General features: G+C 47.3%; 1 protein-coding gene across 1 annotated transcript; it reads right to left on the reverse strand.

Annotated features, from left to right (window-relative positions):
- Positions 1 to 1,041: 1,041 nt before the first annotated feature.
- On the reverse strand, positions 1,042 to 1,998 carry LOC102822214 (formyl peptide receptor 2-like). The gene has a single exon (XM_006868379.1). The coding sequence runs from the start codon at positions 1,996 to 1,998 to the stop codon at positions 1,042 to 1,044; it is 957 nt and encodes a 318-aa protein (XP_006868441.1).
- Between the last annotated feature and the right edge of the window lie 19,035 nt (positions 1,999 to 21,033).

Genomic DNA, 21,033 nt, shown 5'->3' on the forward strand with positions numbered 1-21,033 from the left:
GCCAATTCTTACCCTCTTTTCATACACTTGTCTTTGTATGTTGTTGTTGTGAAGTGCCATGGAGGCGGTTCTGACTCATAGCCACCCTGTATAGGGTTTCCGAGGAGCGCTTGGTGAGTTTGAACTAACGATCTTGTGGTTCAAACTGTATTAACCCACAGCGCCACTCCAGGACTCCTGTCTTTATATGAGGGGGCTTCAAAACAGTTCGTGGGAAAATGGAATGAAAAGATAATGGTATTTTTCCACAGGATTTTTGAAGCCCCTTAGTGTAGATCCGTGTCTGTCTCTGTGTCTCTGACTCTGTCTCTCTGTGTCTATCAGTCTGTCTGTGGTCTAAATCTTGGTCTCTGTGTCTCTATCGCCCGTCCATCTGTCTGTCTTGGCCCTGTCTCCCCACTCTTCTGCTCCGTGTCGGTTCTATAACCATCCTTCACTGACGCACTTTGTGATCCTGTGTCTCACTGGGCCTTTGTCTCCACATCTTTTTCTGTTCGTCTCCCACCTGATCCCTCTCTTCATCCTGCCCTGTCTCTCACCTCCTCACCTTGGCTTCGTCTGCCTCCTGCATTTCCATCCTGTCTGCATCATTGTCTGGTCCTCCCTCTGCATGTCTCCTCTTCCAGCTTCTGTGTTCTCTCTGGCTTTATGCCTCCACCTCCGTCTCTGTCCCTCTCTCTCTGGGTCTCGGTCCCCCTGTCTCTCTGGGTCTCTGTGCCCCTCTCTCTCTGGGTCTCTGTGCCCCTCTCTCTCTGGGTCTCTGTGCCCCTCTCTCTCTGGGTCTCTGTGCCCCTCTCTCTCTGGGTCTCTGTCCCTGTCTCTCTGGGTCTCTGTCCTCTCTCCCTCCATCTCTGTCTCCCTTTGTCTACATCTGTCTATCTGTCTACTCCCTTCATCTCACACTGAATCTCACCGTCTCCCCTTCCCGGGAGGTGGAAGAGATGGGAGACAGCCATCCACCGTCCCCCTCCCCCACTTCCTGCAGCCCCCTGAGAACTCCTCTAAGGTCAGACCAGTCTAACTTCTACCTGAAGCCCCTTCTCACCCACCTCCTTCTCCCCACCCCCAGCCACCACAGGTCCGAAGAGCCTGGTACAGTCGCTGCCTGAAGACCTGACCCCCAAACACATAGAGCAGAGGGTTGAGGGAGCTGCTGGCCCCCACCATGGTGAACCCTAAGGGTCTGAGCAGCACCCAAACATCCCCTAAGCCCAGCCCTGCCTCCCGTGACCCCAACAGCTGCAGCAAAAGCAGCAGGTGGAAGGGGAACCAGCAGAGAAACAGCCCGACCCCTAAGGCCCACGGTGCCCCCAGTGGTGGGGGCCTCCCGGTCAACCTGGCCAGCTTCAGCCAGACCCCCATGAGCTCTCGGATGGCACTCAACACTCCAAGTGGTATCCCAAAGCCAAATACCAGCTGATTCAGGGCCGGACCGGGAAACCCCAAGTCTGGGGTGCAGCCAGGCTGCAACACTGCAGATGTATTAGAAGGCTCATCCCAGTGTCCTCGCCCCTCTAAAGCCCGCATAGAGGGTTCCCTCAGGACCAGCAGAAGGAGCCAAACCCCACCAGCCCAAGACACTGCCCTCCGAGCCCGGCGGTGGGTCAGTGCCCAGGTCGGTTGGAGCAGCGCAGTGAAGGCATCGGCTGTGGTGTGGGTCAGCAGGCGGCCGCTGGCATAGAAGGTCAGGACAGCCAGATGAGGGTCCAGATGACAGAATGCGCCCCCCAGGGGCCAGGCAGAACTGGTCCAGGTGAGAGTCAGCGGCAGGAGGACAGTGAAGGTGGCATCGGCTACAGCCTGGTGTCCGAACCAGGTAACTGCCTGGGAAGGGGGCAGACAAGGGCCAGCCACCTGGATCAGCAGGCCATGACTGGCCACATCGACAAGGTATACGGTGAGGGTGACCAGGGAGTAGAGAAGGAACAGCACAGCCCCGGGTGGACACGGGGCTCCTGGGGGTGCTGACCGCTGGATCTCAACTGATAGGTTCTCCATGGAACAGCCAAGCCTGTTGGGACCCAAGTTCCTCACATTAGCAATCCACAACCAGCTCAGTGTCCCTCCAGTGTGCCCAGGTCCTCCGTTTCAGGGACACCCAGGCCAGACTCCCATAGCGCTCAATCTCCAGACTTCAGTGCTTCCTGTCATCATGGTCCCCACACCGCAGCCGAGATTCAGGCCTCATCCTCTTCTGTCTGGATCTTCATCTCCTCCCCAGCCTCCCATCTCTCCCTCTAATCCATTCTCCACGCATCCCCAGAGCTGACCCCACTTGCCCTCCCCTGCTCACACTTCTCCCATGGCTCCTCAGTGCCCCTGGAAAAAAAAGCCCATCCCCTCAGCCTGAGACCCAAGACTCCAACCGCCTCTGCAGCTTCATCTCTCACATGCTTCTCAAGCTAAACTGCGCCCCCACTAGGGTGCCTTCTAGGCTTTGGTACAAGCTGGTGTTTCCCACCTAGCGTCACAGTTCTCCTCACTCTTCAGGATTGCTGCTGTGGATTGAATAAACCCAAACGGACTGCTGTGAAGTCAGTGCTGACGCATAGCGACCCCATAGAGCAGAGCAGAACTGCCCACGGGGTTCCCCAAACAGGGACTCTCTACAGAAGCAGACAGCCACTTCTTCTGCAGAGCTGCTGGTGGGTTTGAACTGCTGACTTTGTGGCTAGCAGCGCAATGCTTAACCCGCAGCACCACCAAGCCTCCTTTTATGAATTAAGTAACCAAAAGCAGAAACCCCAAACCCACCACTGAGTTGATTCTAACTTATTGTGGCCTTATACCCTATATAGGGCTTTCAAGACTAAGTCTTTATGGGAGCAGACAGCCTCGTGCTGAGGAGCAGCTGGTGGGTTTGAACTGATGATTTTGAGGTTTGTATTCTAGTGCTTATCCTACAATGCCAACAGGGTTTCTTATTGTTACGGATTGAAATTGTCTCCCGGAATGGCATGATAAAGTTTTAACCCCTAGAACCTGTTTAAAAATAGGGCCACTTCTGGTGTGTTTAGTTCACCTGAGATCATAATGGAGTAGAAACCCAAAACCAAGCCTGTTGCCTTTAAGTCGATTCAGACGCTTACCGACCCTATAAGACAGACTAGAATCACCCCCATAGCTTTCCAAGACTGTCATCTTTAGGGGAGCAGACTGCCACAATCTTTCTCCCTTGGAGCAGCTGGTGGATTAGAACCTCCAACGTTTCAGTTAGCAACCCAGTGTTTAACCACTATGCCATTAGGTAGAGGGACTCCTAATCTAAAATGAGTGGTATCCTTGAAGAAGACGAGGAGAGACACAGAGAGAGGGAGGGGAGATGGCCAGGTGACGGAGTAAGCAGATACTGCAGCGATGCAGCCACAAGCGAAGGGATGCCAAGCAATGCCAGAAACCACCAGATGCTGGAATAAGCCAGAAAGGGTCTTCCTCTAGAATCTTCTGGCTCTGCTGACACTTTGCTTTTTGCCAATGGCCAAACCTTCCTTCCTTGGTTCTTCTGGGTGGATTCAAACTGCCAATTTTGAGGTGGCTGTTGCTGTTAAGTATCAGTGATTCAGCACATAACCCTGTATAGGGTTTCCGAGGAGCCTACCTTGACGTTCAAACTGACCTTGCGGACCAGCGCATCATCCTGCAGCGCCACACCATGACTCCTAACCTTTAGGCTAGTTGTTAAATGCCATCGAGAGGTTCTGAGGAGCGGCTGGGAGTTTTAACTGCTGACCTTGCAGTTAGCAGTCTAGTGCTTAGCTCCTGAGTATAAACCACATGTGCCACCCAAGGGCATAGTTTGCTACGGCAGCCACAGGAGACTGATCCAGCCCCACCACCACTACCATAGCCCTAAAGGGGTCTTTCTTCCTGCTCACCATCTTCCCAGTGCTCCCCAGAGTCCTGGGAACGAAGTCTGAACCCCTCAGCCTGTGTTCCTTACCTTGTTTCCGTCCCCTACCCCCTCTCCAGCCTCATGCACCCCCTTTTCCTCCACCCTCTGTGCTCAGCTTCCCCAAGTTATTGGCACTTGGACTGACCTGTCCTTCTCACATCAAACATAATGGTTCAATCACCAAGCTTGTACTGCCTTTTCCATCTGACCCTAAATTACTCTTCCATCCATCTGACCCCAAATTTCAACTTCAACCACCACTGTTGCATCTGACCCTGAACTCAGGTCGTGGGCACCGCCTCCTCCATCTGATCTTAAACTCAAGCCTCACGCACTGTCTCCTCCATCTGATCTTAAACTCAAGCCTCACGCACTGTCTCCTCCATCTGATCTTAAACTCAAGCCTCACACACTGTCTCCTCCATCTGACTGTGAGCTTCGTCCTCTCCTAGCCACTTGCTCTGGCCACTTGCCCCGGTGTCCTCGGGCCTCTCTCACTTGTAGAGTCTTAGCCAATTTCTTTCTTCATCTCAACCATCAACTTTTCCCAGCTTGCTCATTTCAGGGACAGCCCATTGTCCACCCAGTTATGCCATCAGACCTGGGGTGCTGTCCTCACCCCACTTTATCTCTCCCAGCACATCGGTCCTCACCTCCTGCCTTTCACCCCTGTCCTCTGTCCCTTCTCCTGTCTCTGATGCCCATGGCTCTGAACCTGCCTCCTACTTCCTCTCCCAGCCTCCTCCCCAGCTTCCTGGTTTCCATTCTTGCCTTTCCCGTCACATTAAGCCTGTCCACTCCTGCCTGAATTCACCCTCTTCAGCCTCAGTTTGCTCAGAGATCAGCGTCCTTCACACAACTCCTAGGCCCCAGGCAGTGACTACCATTGGCATCTCTGCAGAAGTGAGCTGTTTGCTCAAAGTCCCCTAGCAAAGCAGAAACAAAGCCTCGATTCAGACTTAAGTCCATCCCACCCACAGGCCCAAATGGCAACTCAGACCTGCTCTGCTCGGGGGTCTCAGTTGACTCCTTCTGTTCCCTTGGGTCCTGAACTCACCAACAGATAAGGACAGGTGACTTCTGGGGCGTTCCAGTGGGAGCCGGTGGCCTGGTCTTCTCTGAGGACTCCAGGTAGAGAGGTGTGGGCAGCTCAAGAGTGGCTAGAAGAGGAAGCAGGGTTTCCTGGCTGGAAATCTAAGAGGCCGCCAAGCAAGGTCTGAGCATGGATCTTAATTTTCGCATCTGAGAGCTGAAGGACTGGCAGGTTCAGCTGGGCCTGTCTCCCCAGGATAAATTCTAAGTCTCTCAGCTGTGGTCTCTCCTATTGTGGTCCTGCCCAGCTTGCCACTTCCCTTCCTTCGGCCCTGCAGGTCCCAGAACAAACCGCAGGGTCTCACACACACTCACATCCAGCATTTGCCGTTCCTCCTCTGGGAGCACCTTGTTTTAACCTATCACTTCAGCCGGTGAACTCCTACTCACCCTTGAAAACTCTAATGGGTCCATGAACAACAGATGAATAGATAAATAAACTGTGGTATATATGCTATACAAAGGATGTAATATGACTCCGCCATGAAGAGAAATGAAGTCCCGATGTGTGCCACAACACAGATGAACCTTAAAAGCATCATGCTGAGCAAAGCAAGTTAGTCCCAAAAGGACAAACACTATATGATCTTATTTATATGAAATAAAGTAATATATGGAAACCAAACATTGTGAGGGGGCTTCAAATTTTTTGTGGAAAAAACTGAAATTGAAAGATAATGGAATTTCCCCTTGAACTTTTTGAAGACTTTGCCCCTCCCTGGAGTGTAGTGGCTCTGTAGGATAAACACTGGACTATGGAGTCTTGGTGTGGCACTATGAGCTAATGCATCAGACTGCAAAGTCATTTGAACTGCAAGGTTGGTGGTTCAAGCTCACCAGCTGCTCCTTGGAAACCCTATACAGGGTCACTATGGGTCAGAATCAACTCAACAGCACTTCACAACAACAACAACATGAACCACACAGTCGATGGTTTGAGCCTACCAGCCACTCCGTGGAAGAATGATGAGGCTTTCTCCTCCTGAAAAGATTAACAGCCTTGGAAACCTTATTATGAGTCAGAACCAAATCTACGACACTTTACAACAACAACCACCTTCAATTCCACCCTGTTAGTGGTTACCAGGAGTGGGAAGAAGGGGGAGACTTTTGGGAGGTGTTGAGTTTATATTAAAGGGAGTGGGATATTTTGGGAAAGGATAGCAATAATGGTAACACGATGTGGAAAATGTCATCCATGCCACTGAATTGTAAGTGCGGAAGTTGGGCTGGCGAACGCTTTGGTGAGTGTGTTTTAACCACAATAAAGAGAAAGGAGAAAACAACAAGTTGGTGCTGGCTTCCCCAGGAAACCTGAAAGAGCACTGTACCAGGGGGCCATCAGCTTGCCCTCACCCCACGTCAACCTCTGTGCATCCCTCCGAGCTCCAGCTTTCTCACCTGGAGTATGAGGGGCAGTTTGGTGGCAAACGAGAGCACACATCACAGACACGGTCACTCTGGAAGGATCCTCCCAATGGGTTGCCAGCATCGAGGTCTTGGTGACAGGGTAGAACAGGCCATTAACTTAACAGCATCAACGATAACAGATTCCTTAACATAACAAGCACTCAACTTTTTCTTTTCTTTCCTCCCCCTTTTTTCTCTCTCTTTCTCTTTTTCTTTCACTATACCAGTTGTATTACGAGGACAGAAAGTTTCCAATGTCTATGTGACAGAGAAAACTATACACACAGTTGTTTCTATCCATGAACACATATCATTGAAACTTTTACATATTTTCGAAGTACTTTTTGTATTACTGCCAAGCACACTTCTATTCAAGAACCAGAAAACTCTTATTCATCCTTCAAAACCCAACTGGATGCCACCTTGCCCTGAAACCCTTCTCTGATCATCCCTGACCTCAGCAGGCAGGGTCTCAAAAGAACCTTTGCTCAACCATCACCTCTGCAGAGAGACCCCAAGCACACCGTGGAAACAGCAGTTCTTTCATCACCCATCCTTCCCCTAGTCTTCCTTTTTGCTCCCCCCACAGTTGTTGTTAAGTGCCATAGAGTCGATTCCGACCCATAGTAACCCTGTATAGGGTTTCCAAGCAGCAGCTGGTGAGCTTGAGCCACCGACCTTGCAGTTCAAATGACTTTGAAATCTGATGCATTAGCCCACAGCGCCACACCAGGACTCCGCAGTACTTAAGGATTTATTACCTTGATATTGTATTGTCTGTCTCCTTGCTATGTTGTTGCTTGGTACCTGCCGTCAAGTTTGTTCCTACTCATAGTAACCATACATATGTATATATATATGGAGCTCTGGTAGCATAGTGGTTACAAATCGGGCTGCTAACCTCAAGGTCGACAGTTCAAAACTACCAGCCGTTCTGCGGGAGAAAGATGAGACTTTCTGCTCCTGTAAAGATTTGCAGCCTTGGAAACCCTGTGCAGGGTCACTATGAGTCGGAACCGACTCCACGGTACTAACAACAACAACAACAACAACAAAATATATATGGTCCTGCTGGTACTGTGTGCTAAACACTAGACTGCTAACTACAAGGTCGGTGGTTCAAATCCACTTGCTACTCACTCTACAGGAGAAAGATGAGGTTGTGTGTGCCCATAAAGATTTACAGTCCCATAAACTTTGAAGAGCAGTTCTCCTTCTATCGGGTCAGTAGTGGTCAGGATGGACTTGATGGCTGTAGGGTTGGTCTGGTTTGGCTGTTGTTGTTAGGCGCTGTTCAGTCGGTTCTAACTCACAGAGACTCTATGAACAATGAACTGAAACCCTGCCCAGTCCTACGTCATCCTCACAAGTGTCGTTACGTCTGAGCTCATTCTTGCTGCCCCTCTGTCAGTCCATCTCTTTGGGGGTGGTCCTCTTTTCTACTGACCATCCGCTTTACCAAGCTTGATGTTTTTCTCCAGGGACTCCTCCAGAAAACATATCTGAAGTGTGAGAGATGAAGTCTCGCTATGCTGGCTTCTAAGGAGCGTTCTGACTGCACTTCTTCCAAGACAGATTTGTGAGCTCTTCTGGCAGTCCATGGTACTTTCAATATTTAGTCATTTAAAATTGGTTTGGTATATGTGCATATATTGTTGTTGTTAAGCAACTTATAGCGACCCTGTATAGGATTTCCAAGGAGTGGCTGGTGGATTTAACGACAGACCTTGCAGTGAGAAGTCTGGTGCTTGGCCTACAGTTCCACATACATACATATCTACATACCTTATGTGCAAAAGGACAAAACACTGACCAGTCCTATGACATCCTCAACATAGTAGGTTTGAGCTCATTACTACAGTCCCACTGCATTAATCCATCTTGTTAGGGGTACATAAAGGTAGAAATTCTCATCTGTTTTCTTCACAACTATGTCTAGTTCGTAGTTGTTGTTGTTAATGCCGTCGAGTCGATTCTGACCCATAGTGACCCTGTATAGGGTTTCCAAGGAGCAGCTGGTGAGCTTGAACCGCCAACCTTGCAGTTCAAACGGCCTTGCAGTCTGGTTCATAGTAGGTGCTCAATAAATATTGCCGAATGAACACAGGTAGGGAATCCCCAAAGATTCCCACATCCTAATCCCTGGCACCTATGAACATGTTACCTCACATGGTTCAAGGAAATAACTAAGGTCAATAATTAGACTATCAAGGACCCCCAGTGGTGTAACACTTAAGCCCTCGGCAGCTACTGGAAGAGTTGGTGGTTTGAGCCCACCAAGTGACCCCAAAGGAGAAAAGACCAAGAAATCTGCTCCCATAAAGATTCCAAAAGTCCGCTGCCATTGAGCCAATTCTGGTTCACAGTGACCCTATAGGACAGAGTGGGACCGCTGCTCTGGGTTTGCAAGGCTGTCGTCTTCGTGGGAACAGGCAGCATGGGGGCTGTTGAGGGTTGGCCTCCACTTTCTCCCTCCCTCCTTCCCCCAGTAACCACTGATGAACTTTGTTCACTATACGCTTTCCTTTAGTCAATGCCCCCAGCTGCTCCACAGGAGAGCTATGAGGCTTTCTGCTCCCTTAAAGATTTCAGCCCTACCCAGAATCACTATGAGTTGGAATGGACTCCATGGTAATGAGTTTATTTATTGTAGCAATATACATGCAACAAAAACATTTGTCATTTCCACCATTTTTACATGCACAGCTACACTGACCACCCTCCCCATGAAACAACCATTACCACTATCCATTTCCAAGTCTTTTTTTCCTCTCTTCCCCCACTTCTTTACTTTCCCTTTTTTATTTGTAGGAAAGTTCCCTGTCATTTGTCCTAATGAGAAAAAAAATAGACATTGTTTCCCTTCCAGTACATGCAAAAAAAGAGAGAGAGAGAGAGAGAAGAAAGCATTTCCTTTTTTTTCCTTCTTCATTTTTTATGCCTTTTCTTTTTAACTGTCTTGTCCATCACCCCAGTTAGCTCTTGTCTACTCTGTACCCAGTGACTTAATTCTCCCCTCCCACCCTTGGAAGCCAACATAGAATGTTTATTATAGCATGGAAATGTTTTCTTGCCTTTTTATCAGAGTGGTCTCATATAACATCTGTCCCTTTACACACGACTAATTTCACTCAGCATAATGTCCTCCAGGTTCCTCCATGTTATGCGGTGTTTGTAGAGTGGTTACTTTTCAGTGTTACATAATATTCCACTGTGTGGATATACCAAAGTTGGTCTAGCCATCCCTCTGCTGATGGGCATCTAGGCTGTCTCCACCTTTTTGCAGCGAACATAGGTGGACATGTTTTTTGATTTGTCTTTTTGTATAAATGAGGTCATATATTATGTGTCCTTTTGTGATTGACTTATTTCACTCAGCATAATGTCACCCACCACCATTCATTTGTCAGTTTGTTATGCTGTGGTGGCTTGAGGGTTGCTGTGATTCTGGGAGCCACGCCATCGCTATTTTAAATACCAGCAGGGTCACCCGAGGCGGACAGGAGAGGCAAACTACTGAATGCTTAGTCACTGAAAGCTTTATGAGTTAACAGTGGGACATAGTCAGATGTAGCATCACAATATGAAACGAAAGTCGTGATAATAGTGAGGATGGCACAGGACTAGGCAATGTTTCACTCTGGTGTGCATAGTGTCATCATGAGTTGGAACCAATTCAATGACACCTAACAACAACCACATGTGTAATTGGGGGAAACCATGTTTCAACACTCCCTATCTGTCCGCTCCGAAGTTCTTTATTGCTGGACTTGAAACAGTGGAATTCTGATGCGGTACTGTAGGATAACACTGGACAACTAACTGCAAAGTCAGCAGTTCGAACCCACTAACCACTTCTTGGACACCCTATATAGGGTCGCTATAAGTTGAAACCAAGTCATCGGCAGGTGAAGCTGGGTAACACTTGGTAAAATAACAAGGGTCCCCAAGTCTGATAAGGGGAGAGAGATTTTTAGACAGGAAGGCGAGGGTTACAGGTCAGTCACAAGTTAATCTGTTTGTGGTTTGTTTTTTGTTTGTGTTTTTTTTTTTTTTTTTTTGGTCACAGACTTTCTCAGCAAGTAAACTGTGCACACAAACATTTTTTCAGGGATCATTATAACTCATCTCTGGTGCAAAAGCTCCCGACTAGTTCCTCAAAAAATGACAGCAATTTCTCTTATCTCACTGGAAGGAACTTTGGGGAACTTTTTGGAGAATAGTATATATTTTTCTACAGAACGTTGTGTATCAACAATTCAGTCATTTCTACTGACTGAGTTGTTGTTGCTAAGGGCTGTCGAGTTGGTTCCAACTTGTGGATGTCCTGTATAAGGTTTCTGAGGAGTGGCTGGTGGGTTTGAACCACCAATCTTTCAGCTAGCCGCTTATCATACAATGCCAGCACCGCTCCAGGACTTCTGAGGAGTGTTACATTATATGTGTGAGGGGTAAATCAAAAAGCATAACTACAAAACCATAAAATCTTTTATTAACTAAAAATATCAGAATGTAAAGTTATTATTTCCCAACATTTCCTCCATGTAGGCCTGTGCACTTCCGGAGGTGGTGTTTCCATGTTTCTAAGCCTCACCTGAAGAATTCTGCACTGTTCAATTGAAACGGCAATTTTAGCATCTTCAAGGGATTCAAATCATGTTTCTTTTAAATGTCCTTTGAATGTTGGGAACAAAAAGCCTGACAGGATATGATCAGAGTTTTATGGTGGATGGGATAAGGTTTCCAGGTGACATTCTCCAAGGACAGCTCTTACGACCCTCGAAGAATGAGCAGGTACATTGTCTTAATAGGAAAAAAATGTGCTGCGATTTTCCTGGAATTTTTCTCACCACTGTAGTTTTCCATTTTCTGAAAACTTCTTCCTAATAAGTCCCCCGTAGTCATCCTGTGACCTTTAAGAAAATCTTTCAAGATGACCCTTTTGGAATTCCAAAAAACAGTCACCATAATCTTCTTAGGTGACCTCTCTGCCTTGAATTTCACTGACCCAGCAAATCCCCTTGGAAGTCACGATTTTGATGGTGTTGCTGTTGCTAAGTGTCGTCCGGTTAGTTCCGACTCGTAGTGACCCTGTACAGGGTTTCCAAGGAGAGACTGGTGAGTTTGCACCACCGACTTTGAGGTTCAAACCTACCTTGTGGGCCAGTGCTTTATCCTACAGCGCCACACCAGGACTCCAAGACAAGTATATCACTGCGAGAACTTGTATCTGCAGCCACCCACTGATTGCAGAGACATCTTTAAAGATGTTTTGTTTGGAATTAACCTGTGCATATACGAACTGGAACTCTCAAAGTAATACTTTTGAATTACTCATATACGTACAACATTATTGTCTTAGGCTGGGGTTTTTAAAGGAGCAAAACCAGGAAAACATATGTGTGTGTGTGTGTGTGTGTGTGTATATATATATGGAGCTCTGGTAGCGCAGTGGTTACAAATCGGGCTGTGAACCGCAAGGTCAGCAGTTCAAAACTACCAGCGGTTCTGCAGGAGAAAGATGAGGCTTTCTGCTCCCGTAAAGATTTACAGCCTCAGAAACCCTGTGCAGGGTCGCTATGAGTCGGAACCGACTCCACGGCACTTAACAACAACAACAATATATATATATAGAGAGAGAGAGAAGTTTATTATCAAGGAAAGAGCTTACAATCGCAGAGTCCCAGGTCCCAGGTGAAAGAAAGAGTCCCTCCCACATGTCCATTATATTGGGAGCAGGCCACATCCCCAAGGAAGCATCCCTTCAATGGATTGGCTGCTCATAGCCACTCATCAGAGCTAACTCTGCCTGTTAGGTTTTATCACCATGGGAATAAACACAGCTCAACTGCAAAACCTCCAAAAACCTTGGCCTAGTCAATTGGCGCAGAACTCTAACCATTACAATTATATTGACCCTTTCATCCACTGATGGACACGTGGGCCATGTCCACCTTTTGGCTATCATGAATAATGCTACAATGAACTTTGGTGCCGAACTAGAACTTCTGCTTCCAAGTGTTTTCGGTGTACACCTGGGAGTGGAATACCCCATAGGGTTTTCTTGGCTACCGTCTTTATAAAAGCAGGTCAAGCCTTTTCTCCATGTAACACTGGTGGGTTCCAATCACCATTCTTCAGATGACTTGTTACTGTTCTTAGGTGCCGTTGAGTCGGTTCTAACTCATACTGACCTTATACACAACAAAACGAAACATTGCCCAGTCCTGCGCCATCCTCACAGTTGTTAACATTTGAGCCATTTTTGCTGCCACCGTGTCAATCCATCTAGTTGGGGGTCTTCGCTTTTTTACTGACCCTCCACTTTAGTCCAGCACAAACTATTTGTGCCACACAGGGACCTTTAGGAAACTCATAATTCCATTTGATAGACCAACCAATGGTGCCAACTTCCTCCTTCCTAGTCACACAGTCACTTCCTTGCTGGAAGTCACTGGAATGAGAAGTGGGTAGGAGTGCGGACAGACAGCAAAGGTGGAGCAGGCTCTGATGACAGGCCAGCCCAAGAAGGGGATGGAGAGCTGTGGTGGGCAAAGGTGGGGAAAGAGGAAGGCCCGGGAGCCTGGCATGGGAAGTGGGTGCCGTGGTTGGCCAGACTTTGTCCTGTGGTCCTCTGAATGCCCAAGACTGGAGAACAGGACCCAAAGAAGAGTCAGACTCTGGGTTAAAGCCCAGCAGCAACCTCTCAGGAGCCCTGGTGGTGCCGTGGGTCAAGCATTGGTCTGCTAACCCAAAAGATTGGAGGTTCAGACCCAACAGAGGCTTCAAGAGAGAAAACACTTAGCACTCTGTTTCTGGAAGGGTTTGTAGGTCTATTCTGCCCCAGATGGTCACTGTGACTCAGGACTGACTACATGGCTTGGTTTTGGGTTCAAAGCTTCTCCCACCCCTCTCTGTCCCTCCCTCCCACCCAACCCCTTGTTACCACAATCTGGTACTAGCTCTGGTCATGACTTTCCATCCTGTATCCTTGTCCCACCCTCTTCCTGGCCTGTTTGTCCCCACATGGTTCTAGAAAGGCCTTTCTACATCCTGAGCTGGCCCTGCCCCTCCCCTGCTCCCAATCCTTGGTTTCTCCTCAGAGTCCCCAAGTCAGAGTCCAGCCCCATCCTCACTCCCTCCCCTGGCCATTGAAGCCATGTCCAAGACCAGTGCTGACTTCTCCAGCCTCACCTCCTGGCTTGAGTGGTGTTCTGACTCTTATCTTTTGAGGGTCACAATCCTCGGTCACAGCTCTGACCTCCTGTTTTCTCAATGTCTTTGTTTGTATCCACAGTTAGCCCCAAATCTCTCTGAAGTCAGGATAGCTGTCTGCCCCTTCTTGGGACTCCCCCATCCCATGACCCCCATTTTCAAATAAGTGAGTAACTCCTATTCTATAAATTGTCAAAAGAAAAAAAAAAAATCTGATCAACAAGTCAATTAATGTTAAAAGGTTTCATTGGAAGGAGAAAAATAAAAACTTACCAAGAACCAAGAGTATCCCTCCAAAGAGATGAGCTTGACGCATGACAATTTGGACCAACATGTGCACAGGGCACACTGTTTGGGGATTTCCCAAAAGGACCATTTTTAAATAATTGGTTGTCATTCGAAACCCTAGTGGTTCAGAGACTGAAGTGCTCAGTTGCTAACTGAACGGTGGACAGTTGGAATCCACCAGTCGCTCCGTGGGAGAAAGATGGGGCAGCCTGCTTGGTAAAGATTTAGACTCGGAAACTTACGGCAGCTCTACTCAAGCCTACAGCATCGGCTATGAGTTGGAATCGGCTCCGTGGCAGTGGATTTGGTTTTTGGCTGGTGGAAGGGAGGTAAAAATTAAGTTTCAAACATGGAGACAGAGGGAAGGCATTTTCTTTAATAAAACCCAGGTCTCTGTCACTGTGAGAACGTGTGTGGATTGAGTTGGCAGTTGGAACTCACCCAGGAGTACAATAAAAAGGCCTGACCATCTGGTTCAGTAAAAGATTGTTGTTAAGTGCCGTCCAGTCGGTTCCGACCCATAGCGACCCTGATCGTGTTTCCCAAGGAAACACTATGAGAACAGTTCTACTCCGTAACACACGGGGTCGCCATGAGCCGGGGTCCACTCCACGGCAAATGGATTGGTTTGGGGGAGAGGGGCCAAGGGGAGAGCCAACAGATTAAATAGACAAAATTCCACAGTGGAATAAGCAGGAGGCTGCTAACCACAAGACCAGCGGTTTGAACCCACCAATCACTCCGGAGGAAGATGTGGCTGCCTGCTCTTGTATAGATTGACAGCCTCGGAAACCCTTTGGGGCAGTTCTACTGTGTCCTATGGGGTTGCTCAGAGGCCGGCAGTGGGTGGTGAAATAAGAACAGGTACAAGGAGATGGACTCAGCAACGAATCTGGTGGTGCTCGGGAAAAGAACATGGTCCTGGGTTCGAATCCATTCCCTGGCGCCCAGTCGGTTTGCCGCAGAGCCAGTGTGCGGTTTCCAAAGCACTCAGTTGCTCAGTTAACAGGAATGAAATCTACGACTTTGCGGCGCAGGGACTGGCTCACCAGCGCGGGGAGAGGAAGCAGCCGGGACTGGGAGGGTGTCAGGGGTGAGGAGTAGTGTGACAGCTATTTCCCGACATTCTGATGACAGTCTGTCTCCCACGGTTAGAAATACCTCAAAGCAGGCCAGGTTGAGGCGCCTGAAGGAGACAGAGGTAGTGATTAGTGTGGTAATTGCTGCTCGCCTGCCTGGGAGGCGGGCCTCCTTCTGCTCTCGGATTCCTTCAGCGGCTGCTTTCCGCTAGGCGGCGGGCGAGTACCGCCAGGGCGGAGACTTTGTTCTTTGCAGGCGCGCAGGAACCGCCGGGTCTACAGAATGCTCAGGAAATACTTTCAGGGGTAGAGTTTGGTGCAAATGAGGAGGCTCTGGGCTTTGAAGGCTGGAAAATGCATTAATGCAGACCCACCTGCCGCTCCATGGGAGAAAAGTGAGCCTTTTCGCTCCCTTAAAAATGTACAGTTTCGGAAATCCTACACAGGGTGGTTATGAGTCAGAATCCACTCAGTGGGAGTGGGTTTTTCCATCGAGAAAGATCCCTGGGGGTGCAGTGGGTGCAGTGAGTTTGGTTTGGGGTCTCCCATTGAATGTCAGCTTCTCCCCCTAGTTTGCCAGTCCCTCCCTTCCAGTGTCAACCTCTCCTCTAGAAGGCCAACCCCTCCCCAGTGAGTAAGGAACTCTGAAAGTACAAAGGTTATAAACTGGCCAGCTTAACAGAAAAGCACCGGTTCTACCCACTAACTTGCAGCAGAAACACCTGAAAATTTGCGCCTATAAGGATACAACCAAGGAAATCCTCTGGAACACTTCTACTCTATCCTGTAAGGTGGCTACCAGTAGGAAAGAAAGCCACTGAGAGATGCCTGGAAGACTGTCCCCTACCCTAGATTGTCAGCTCCTCCTCCTGAGCCGTAAGTATCTCTCCATTGAGCGTCAGTACCTCCTCCTGAGCTGTAATCCCGCCCCATTGAGGGTCAGCTCCTCCTCCTGAGTCATAAGCCCCTCCCCATTGAACGTTAGCACCTCCTCCAGCTATAAGCCCCTCCCCCTACAATGTGAATCCACCCACGAGGAATCAAGTTGGATTTTTCCTCTCGTTCTATAACCTTCTCCAGTGTCTAGGACGGTGTCTTTCTCTTGGAAAGAGCTCACTAGGTATGAATGAGTGGATTAGTGTATCAAATTACCCAAGTCTTACCACTTACTTGCTGAATGAGCTTGGGTAAATGATTGCCCCTCTCTAAACCTCAGCCTACGTCATTTATGCAAAGGACGCAATCCTAGTATCTTTCTCATGGGGTCGAGATGTTGGTTTTGTGAGTTCCCAACGTTCATCAAGATCTAGACAGGACCTAATCACCGTATAGGATCGATACATCTGATGCAAGTGGTTAATGTGCTAGGCTGCCCACCAAAAGAATGATGGCTCAAATCCATCTAGAGACACTCAGAAGAAAGGCCTGGTGATGCATGTCTGAAAAATCAGCTGTTGAAAACCTACAGAGCATGGTTCTACTCTGACACACGTGAGTCAGAATCAATTCAAGGGCAAACGATTTTTAAAAATTTTTATTTTATGAATGAATAAGTAAATCACCATTTTTGGTTCCCATAACAGTCTTATTACAAAAGGATTTTTAAACATTATTTTACAGAGTAGAAATCCGAGGCATAGAACAGTCTCCATAGCCCGTGGCTCCTCACCGTGGCTGTCCCCTCCCCCACCAAAACAAAACAAAACAAAAACCAAGCCCATTGCCCTGGTGTCATCTCAACGTGTGTGCGTCCAAGGAGAACTCTTCCGCAGGGTTTTCTTGATTGTCGTTTTTTACAGAAGTAGATCCTCAGGCCTTTCGCCCTCAGCACTGCTGGGTGGGTTCCACACAGCAGCCTTTAGGTTAGTAGTCACACGTATGCAAAGCAAACCGCAAACTCCCCAAATCCGCTAACTGTATACATCTGAGAGGCTTTGCTCTCTTCCCAACCAAAGACCACAACCTCCCCAAGGAGAATCCTGCAGTCAGCTCTCAAAACCGCAGAGTCTCACGGAAATAAGGCTTAACCTCATTCATTATAAAATCAATGCAAATTTCAAAAGATCAAAGAGACTGACATGCGGTTGCGTTGGCGAAGCTGGGAGGGGTGAGGGGGCTGACACGCCTTTCCAGGCGTTGCTTAGAAGAATAGAAATCGATTCAGCCTGGTTGATGCTCAGAGCTGTCCAGTCGGTTTTCGATGCCTGTCAACCCCATGTAACAGAGAAGAACTGTGAAGGTTTCTAGGCTATAATCCTTATGGGAGCAGAGCAGACCCATAGGCCTTTATCTCAATTAGCATCTGGGTGAATTTCAGACTTTTAGCAGCCCAATGCTTACCCATTGCACCACCAGGCCTCTCAGTCTGATGGAGGGTAATGTAAACCAGTTAACTCCTCCTACTCATAGCCACCCCATGTGTGTCAGAGCAGAACTGTGTTCCACAGGAGCTCCAGGGATAGATTTTCCCAGTAGATCGCCAGGTCTTTCTTCTGAGGTGCCTCTAGGCAGACTCGAACTACCAACTTTTCAGTTCGTTTTAATAAGCAAAGATATCACTTTGAGGACTAAGGTGCATCTGACTCAAGTCTTGGTATTTTCAGTCACTTCATGACAGCTGGACATTGAATAAGGGAGTCCAGGGAAGAATCGATGGATTTGAATTATGGTGCTGCAGATGGATAGTAAATATCCCTTGGACTGCCAGAAAAATGAACAAATCTCTGTTGAACGAAGTACAGACAGAATGCTTTTTGGAAGAGAGGATGACGAGACTTCATTTCTCATACTTTGGACACATTGTCAGGAGGGACCAGTCCCTGGAGAAGGACATCCTGCTTGGTAAAGTAGAGAGTCAGCAAAACATAGGAAGACCCCCAATGAGTTGGATTAACACAGTGTCAGCAACAATGGGCTCATACCTCACAACTGTCAGGACGGTGCAGGCTCAGGACAGCGTTTCATTCTGTTGCACGTAGGTTTGTTAGGAGTCGGAACCGACTGGACAGCGCCTAGCAACAACAACAAGTAGGCAAATGCTTAATCATTGACACCACTCAGGTACTCCTGTATATGTTGTATATCCTGTATACGACATGACGTTGGTTCTGACTCATAGCAACCCTGTATAGGGTTTCTGAGGCAAACTGGGGGATATGAATTGCAGTCTTTGTAGTTAGCAGTCTAGTGCTTATCCTGTAGTACCACAACAGGACTCCTCCTCTATATGTTGTTAAATGTCATCGAGTTGATTCCGACTCATAATGACCCTGTATAGGGTTTCCTAGCAGCAGCTGATGGGTTTGAACATCAAGAAGACCTTTGACCCAGCAATTCCTCTGGGAGGAATTTAATCTAACATATAAATACTGATACAGCAAACATTAACACAGTGCCTAATAATAAGGAGCTCTGGTAGCGTAGTAGTTATGAATCAGGTTGCAAGTCACAAGGACAGCAGTTCGAAACTACCAGCTGTTCCGCAGGAGAAAGATGAGGCGTTCTGCTCCCGTAAAGATTTACAGCCTCGGAAACCCTGTACAGGGTCGCTATGGGTCGGGACCAACTCCACGGCACATAACAATGACAACAATAAGTGTCAGGCACTCGTAATCAGCACAGTGATCCTATTAGGGAGGTCCTTTTATTATACTAGAGGAGCTCTGATAGCGTAGTGGTTACGAATCAAGCTGTGAACCACAAGGTCAGCAGTTCAAAACTACCAGCTGCTCCGCGAGAGAAAGATGAGGCTTTCTGCTCCCGTAAAGATTTACAGCCTTGGAAACTCTGTTCAGGGTTGCTATGGGTTGGAACCGCCTCAACAGCACTTAACAACAACATTATTATACCTGGAGTCCTGGTGTGGCGCTGTGGGCTAATGCGTCAGACTGCAAAGTCGTTTGAACTGCAATGTCAGTGGTTCAAGCTCACCAGCTGCTCCTTGGAAACCTTATACAGGGTCGCTGTGGGTCAGAACTGACTCTACAACACTGAACAACAACAACAACATTATTATACTTATTCTACAAATAAGTCCTCTTGGTACAGTGGTTACAGCGCTTGGCTGCTAACCCAGAGGTTGGTGGTTCAAGTCCACCAGCTGGCTCTGTGAGAGAAAGATGTGACAGTCTGCTTCTGGAAAGAGTTACAGGCTTGGAAACCCTCTGGGGGCACTTCTGCCCTGTCTTGTAGGGTCTCTATGAGTTGACATTAGTTTTTTGTTGTTGTTGCATAAGGCAGAAACTGAGACATGGAGAGTTAAAATGGTCATTATGCTATTTTGTTGTATTGGAGTATTCATAAAAGTACAGGAACACGAAGGGAGAAGGCTCTTATTGCTGGAGACAGGTAGGTAGGTAGAGAGACAGAGAGATTATTAGGTGATGTGCTATTAGTTCTGACGCACAGTCACCCAGTCCTACACTATCCTCACAATTATTGTTACTGTTAAGCCTAGTGTCCATACTGTAGCAATCCCTCTCATTGGAGGTCTTCCTCTTTTTTGCCAACCCTCCACTTTATCAAGTGTGATGTCCTTCTCCAAGGACTGGTCTGGTCCCTCCTGACAACATATCCCAAGTATGAAAGACAAAGTCTTGTCATCCTCACATCTAAAAAGCATTTTGGCAGTACTTCTTCCAAGACAGATGTGTTTGTTCTTCTGGCAGTCTTTGGTACTTTCAATATTCTTCACCAACACCATATTTCAAATGCATTGATTCTTCTATGGTCTTCCTTATTCATGATCTAAGTTTCAAATGCATATGAGGCAACTGAAAATACCAGAGCTTGGATCCGGCTCATTCTAATCTTCCAACAAGTATGTTTGCTCTTTAATACTTTAAAGAGGTCTTTATAGCAAAATTTCCTAATGCAATATGTCTTTTGATTTCTTGACTGATGCTTCGATGAGTGTTGATTGTGGGGACAAGCAAAATGAAGTCTTTGACAACTTCAGTCTTTCCTCTGTTTATCGTGTTATCTTTTGGTTCCGTTGTGAGGATTTTTTTCTTTACGTTAAGATGCAATCCATACTGAAAGTTGTGGTCTTCATCAGTGAGTATTTCAAGTCCTCTTTACATCCATGCAAATGTATCATCTGCATATTGCAGGTTATTAATGAGTTCTCTGACAATCTCAATGCCACATTCTTCTTCATTTATCCTAGAGTCTTGGATTCTTTGCTCAGCATGCAGACTGTGTAAGTATGGTGAAAGAATACAACCCTGGTACACACCTTTCCTGCTTTTAAATCATCCACTATCCCCTTGTTCTGTTCTGACAACTGACTTTTGGTCTATGTACAGTTTCCTGTGGTACCGTAGTGGTTACGAATCAGGCTGCTAACCTCAAGGTCAGCAGTTTGAAACTACCAGCAGTTCCGCGGGAAAAAGAGGAGGCATTCTGCTCCCGTAAAGATTTACAGCCTCGGAAACACTGTAACAACTCCACAGTAACTCAACAACAATATAATGAAAATCATTAATATCATACACAAATAAAATTTTGCTGAAAGTAATTAAAAAGTGGTTGCAGCAGTAAGTAGTCCATCAACAGGAAACTTCCATAAATTCAGACCACAGTCAGAAGAGGATGTGGAATGAGGGATAGCATTGCTGATGTCATGGTGAACTTGACTGAAGGCAGACAATTCCAGAAAAATGTCTACCTATGCAAAGGTGTTTGATTGGATGGATCATAACAATTTATGGGTAACACTATGAAAAAATGGGAAATCCTGTGCTCGTGACTAAGAGGCAATTGTTTGGCCTGAAGAGGGATTTAAAATCAGGAAACATGTGGATCAGTGTTGTATCTTCTCACCAACATACTTATTTAATCTGTATACTAAGCAAATAATCTGCAAAATTAGACTGTATGAAAAAGAACATGCTAGAAGTCCTGGTGTGGCGATGCAGGTTAATGTGTTGGACTGCAAAGTTGGTTTGAACCTCAAGGTTGATGCTTCAAGCTCAGCAGATGCTCCTTGGAAATCCATTTTACTTCCATCCACAATCAGTTCCCAGGAAAGCAGCAGTTAAGAAATCAAAGACATAT

Source organism: Chrysochloris asiatica, unplaced genomic scaffold (genome assembly GCF_000296735.1).
Source record: "Chrysochloris asiatica unplaced genomic scaffold, ChrAsi1.0 scaffold00116, whole genome shotgun sequence".
NCBI lineage: Eukaryota > Metazoa > Chordata > Mammalia > Afrosoricida > Chrysochloridae > Chrysochloris > Chrysochloris asiatica.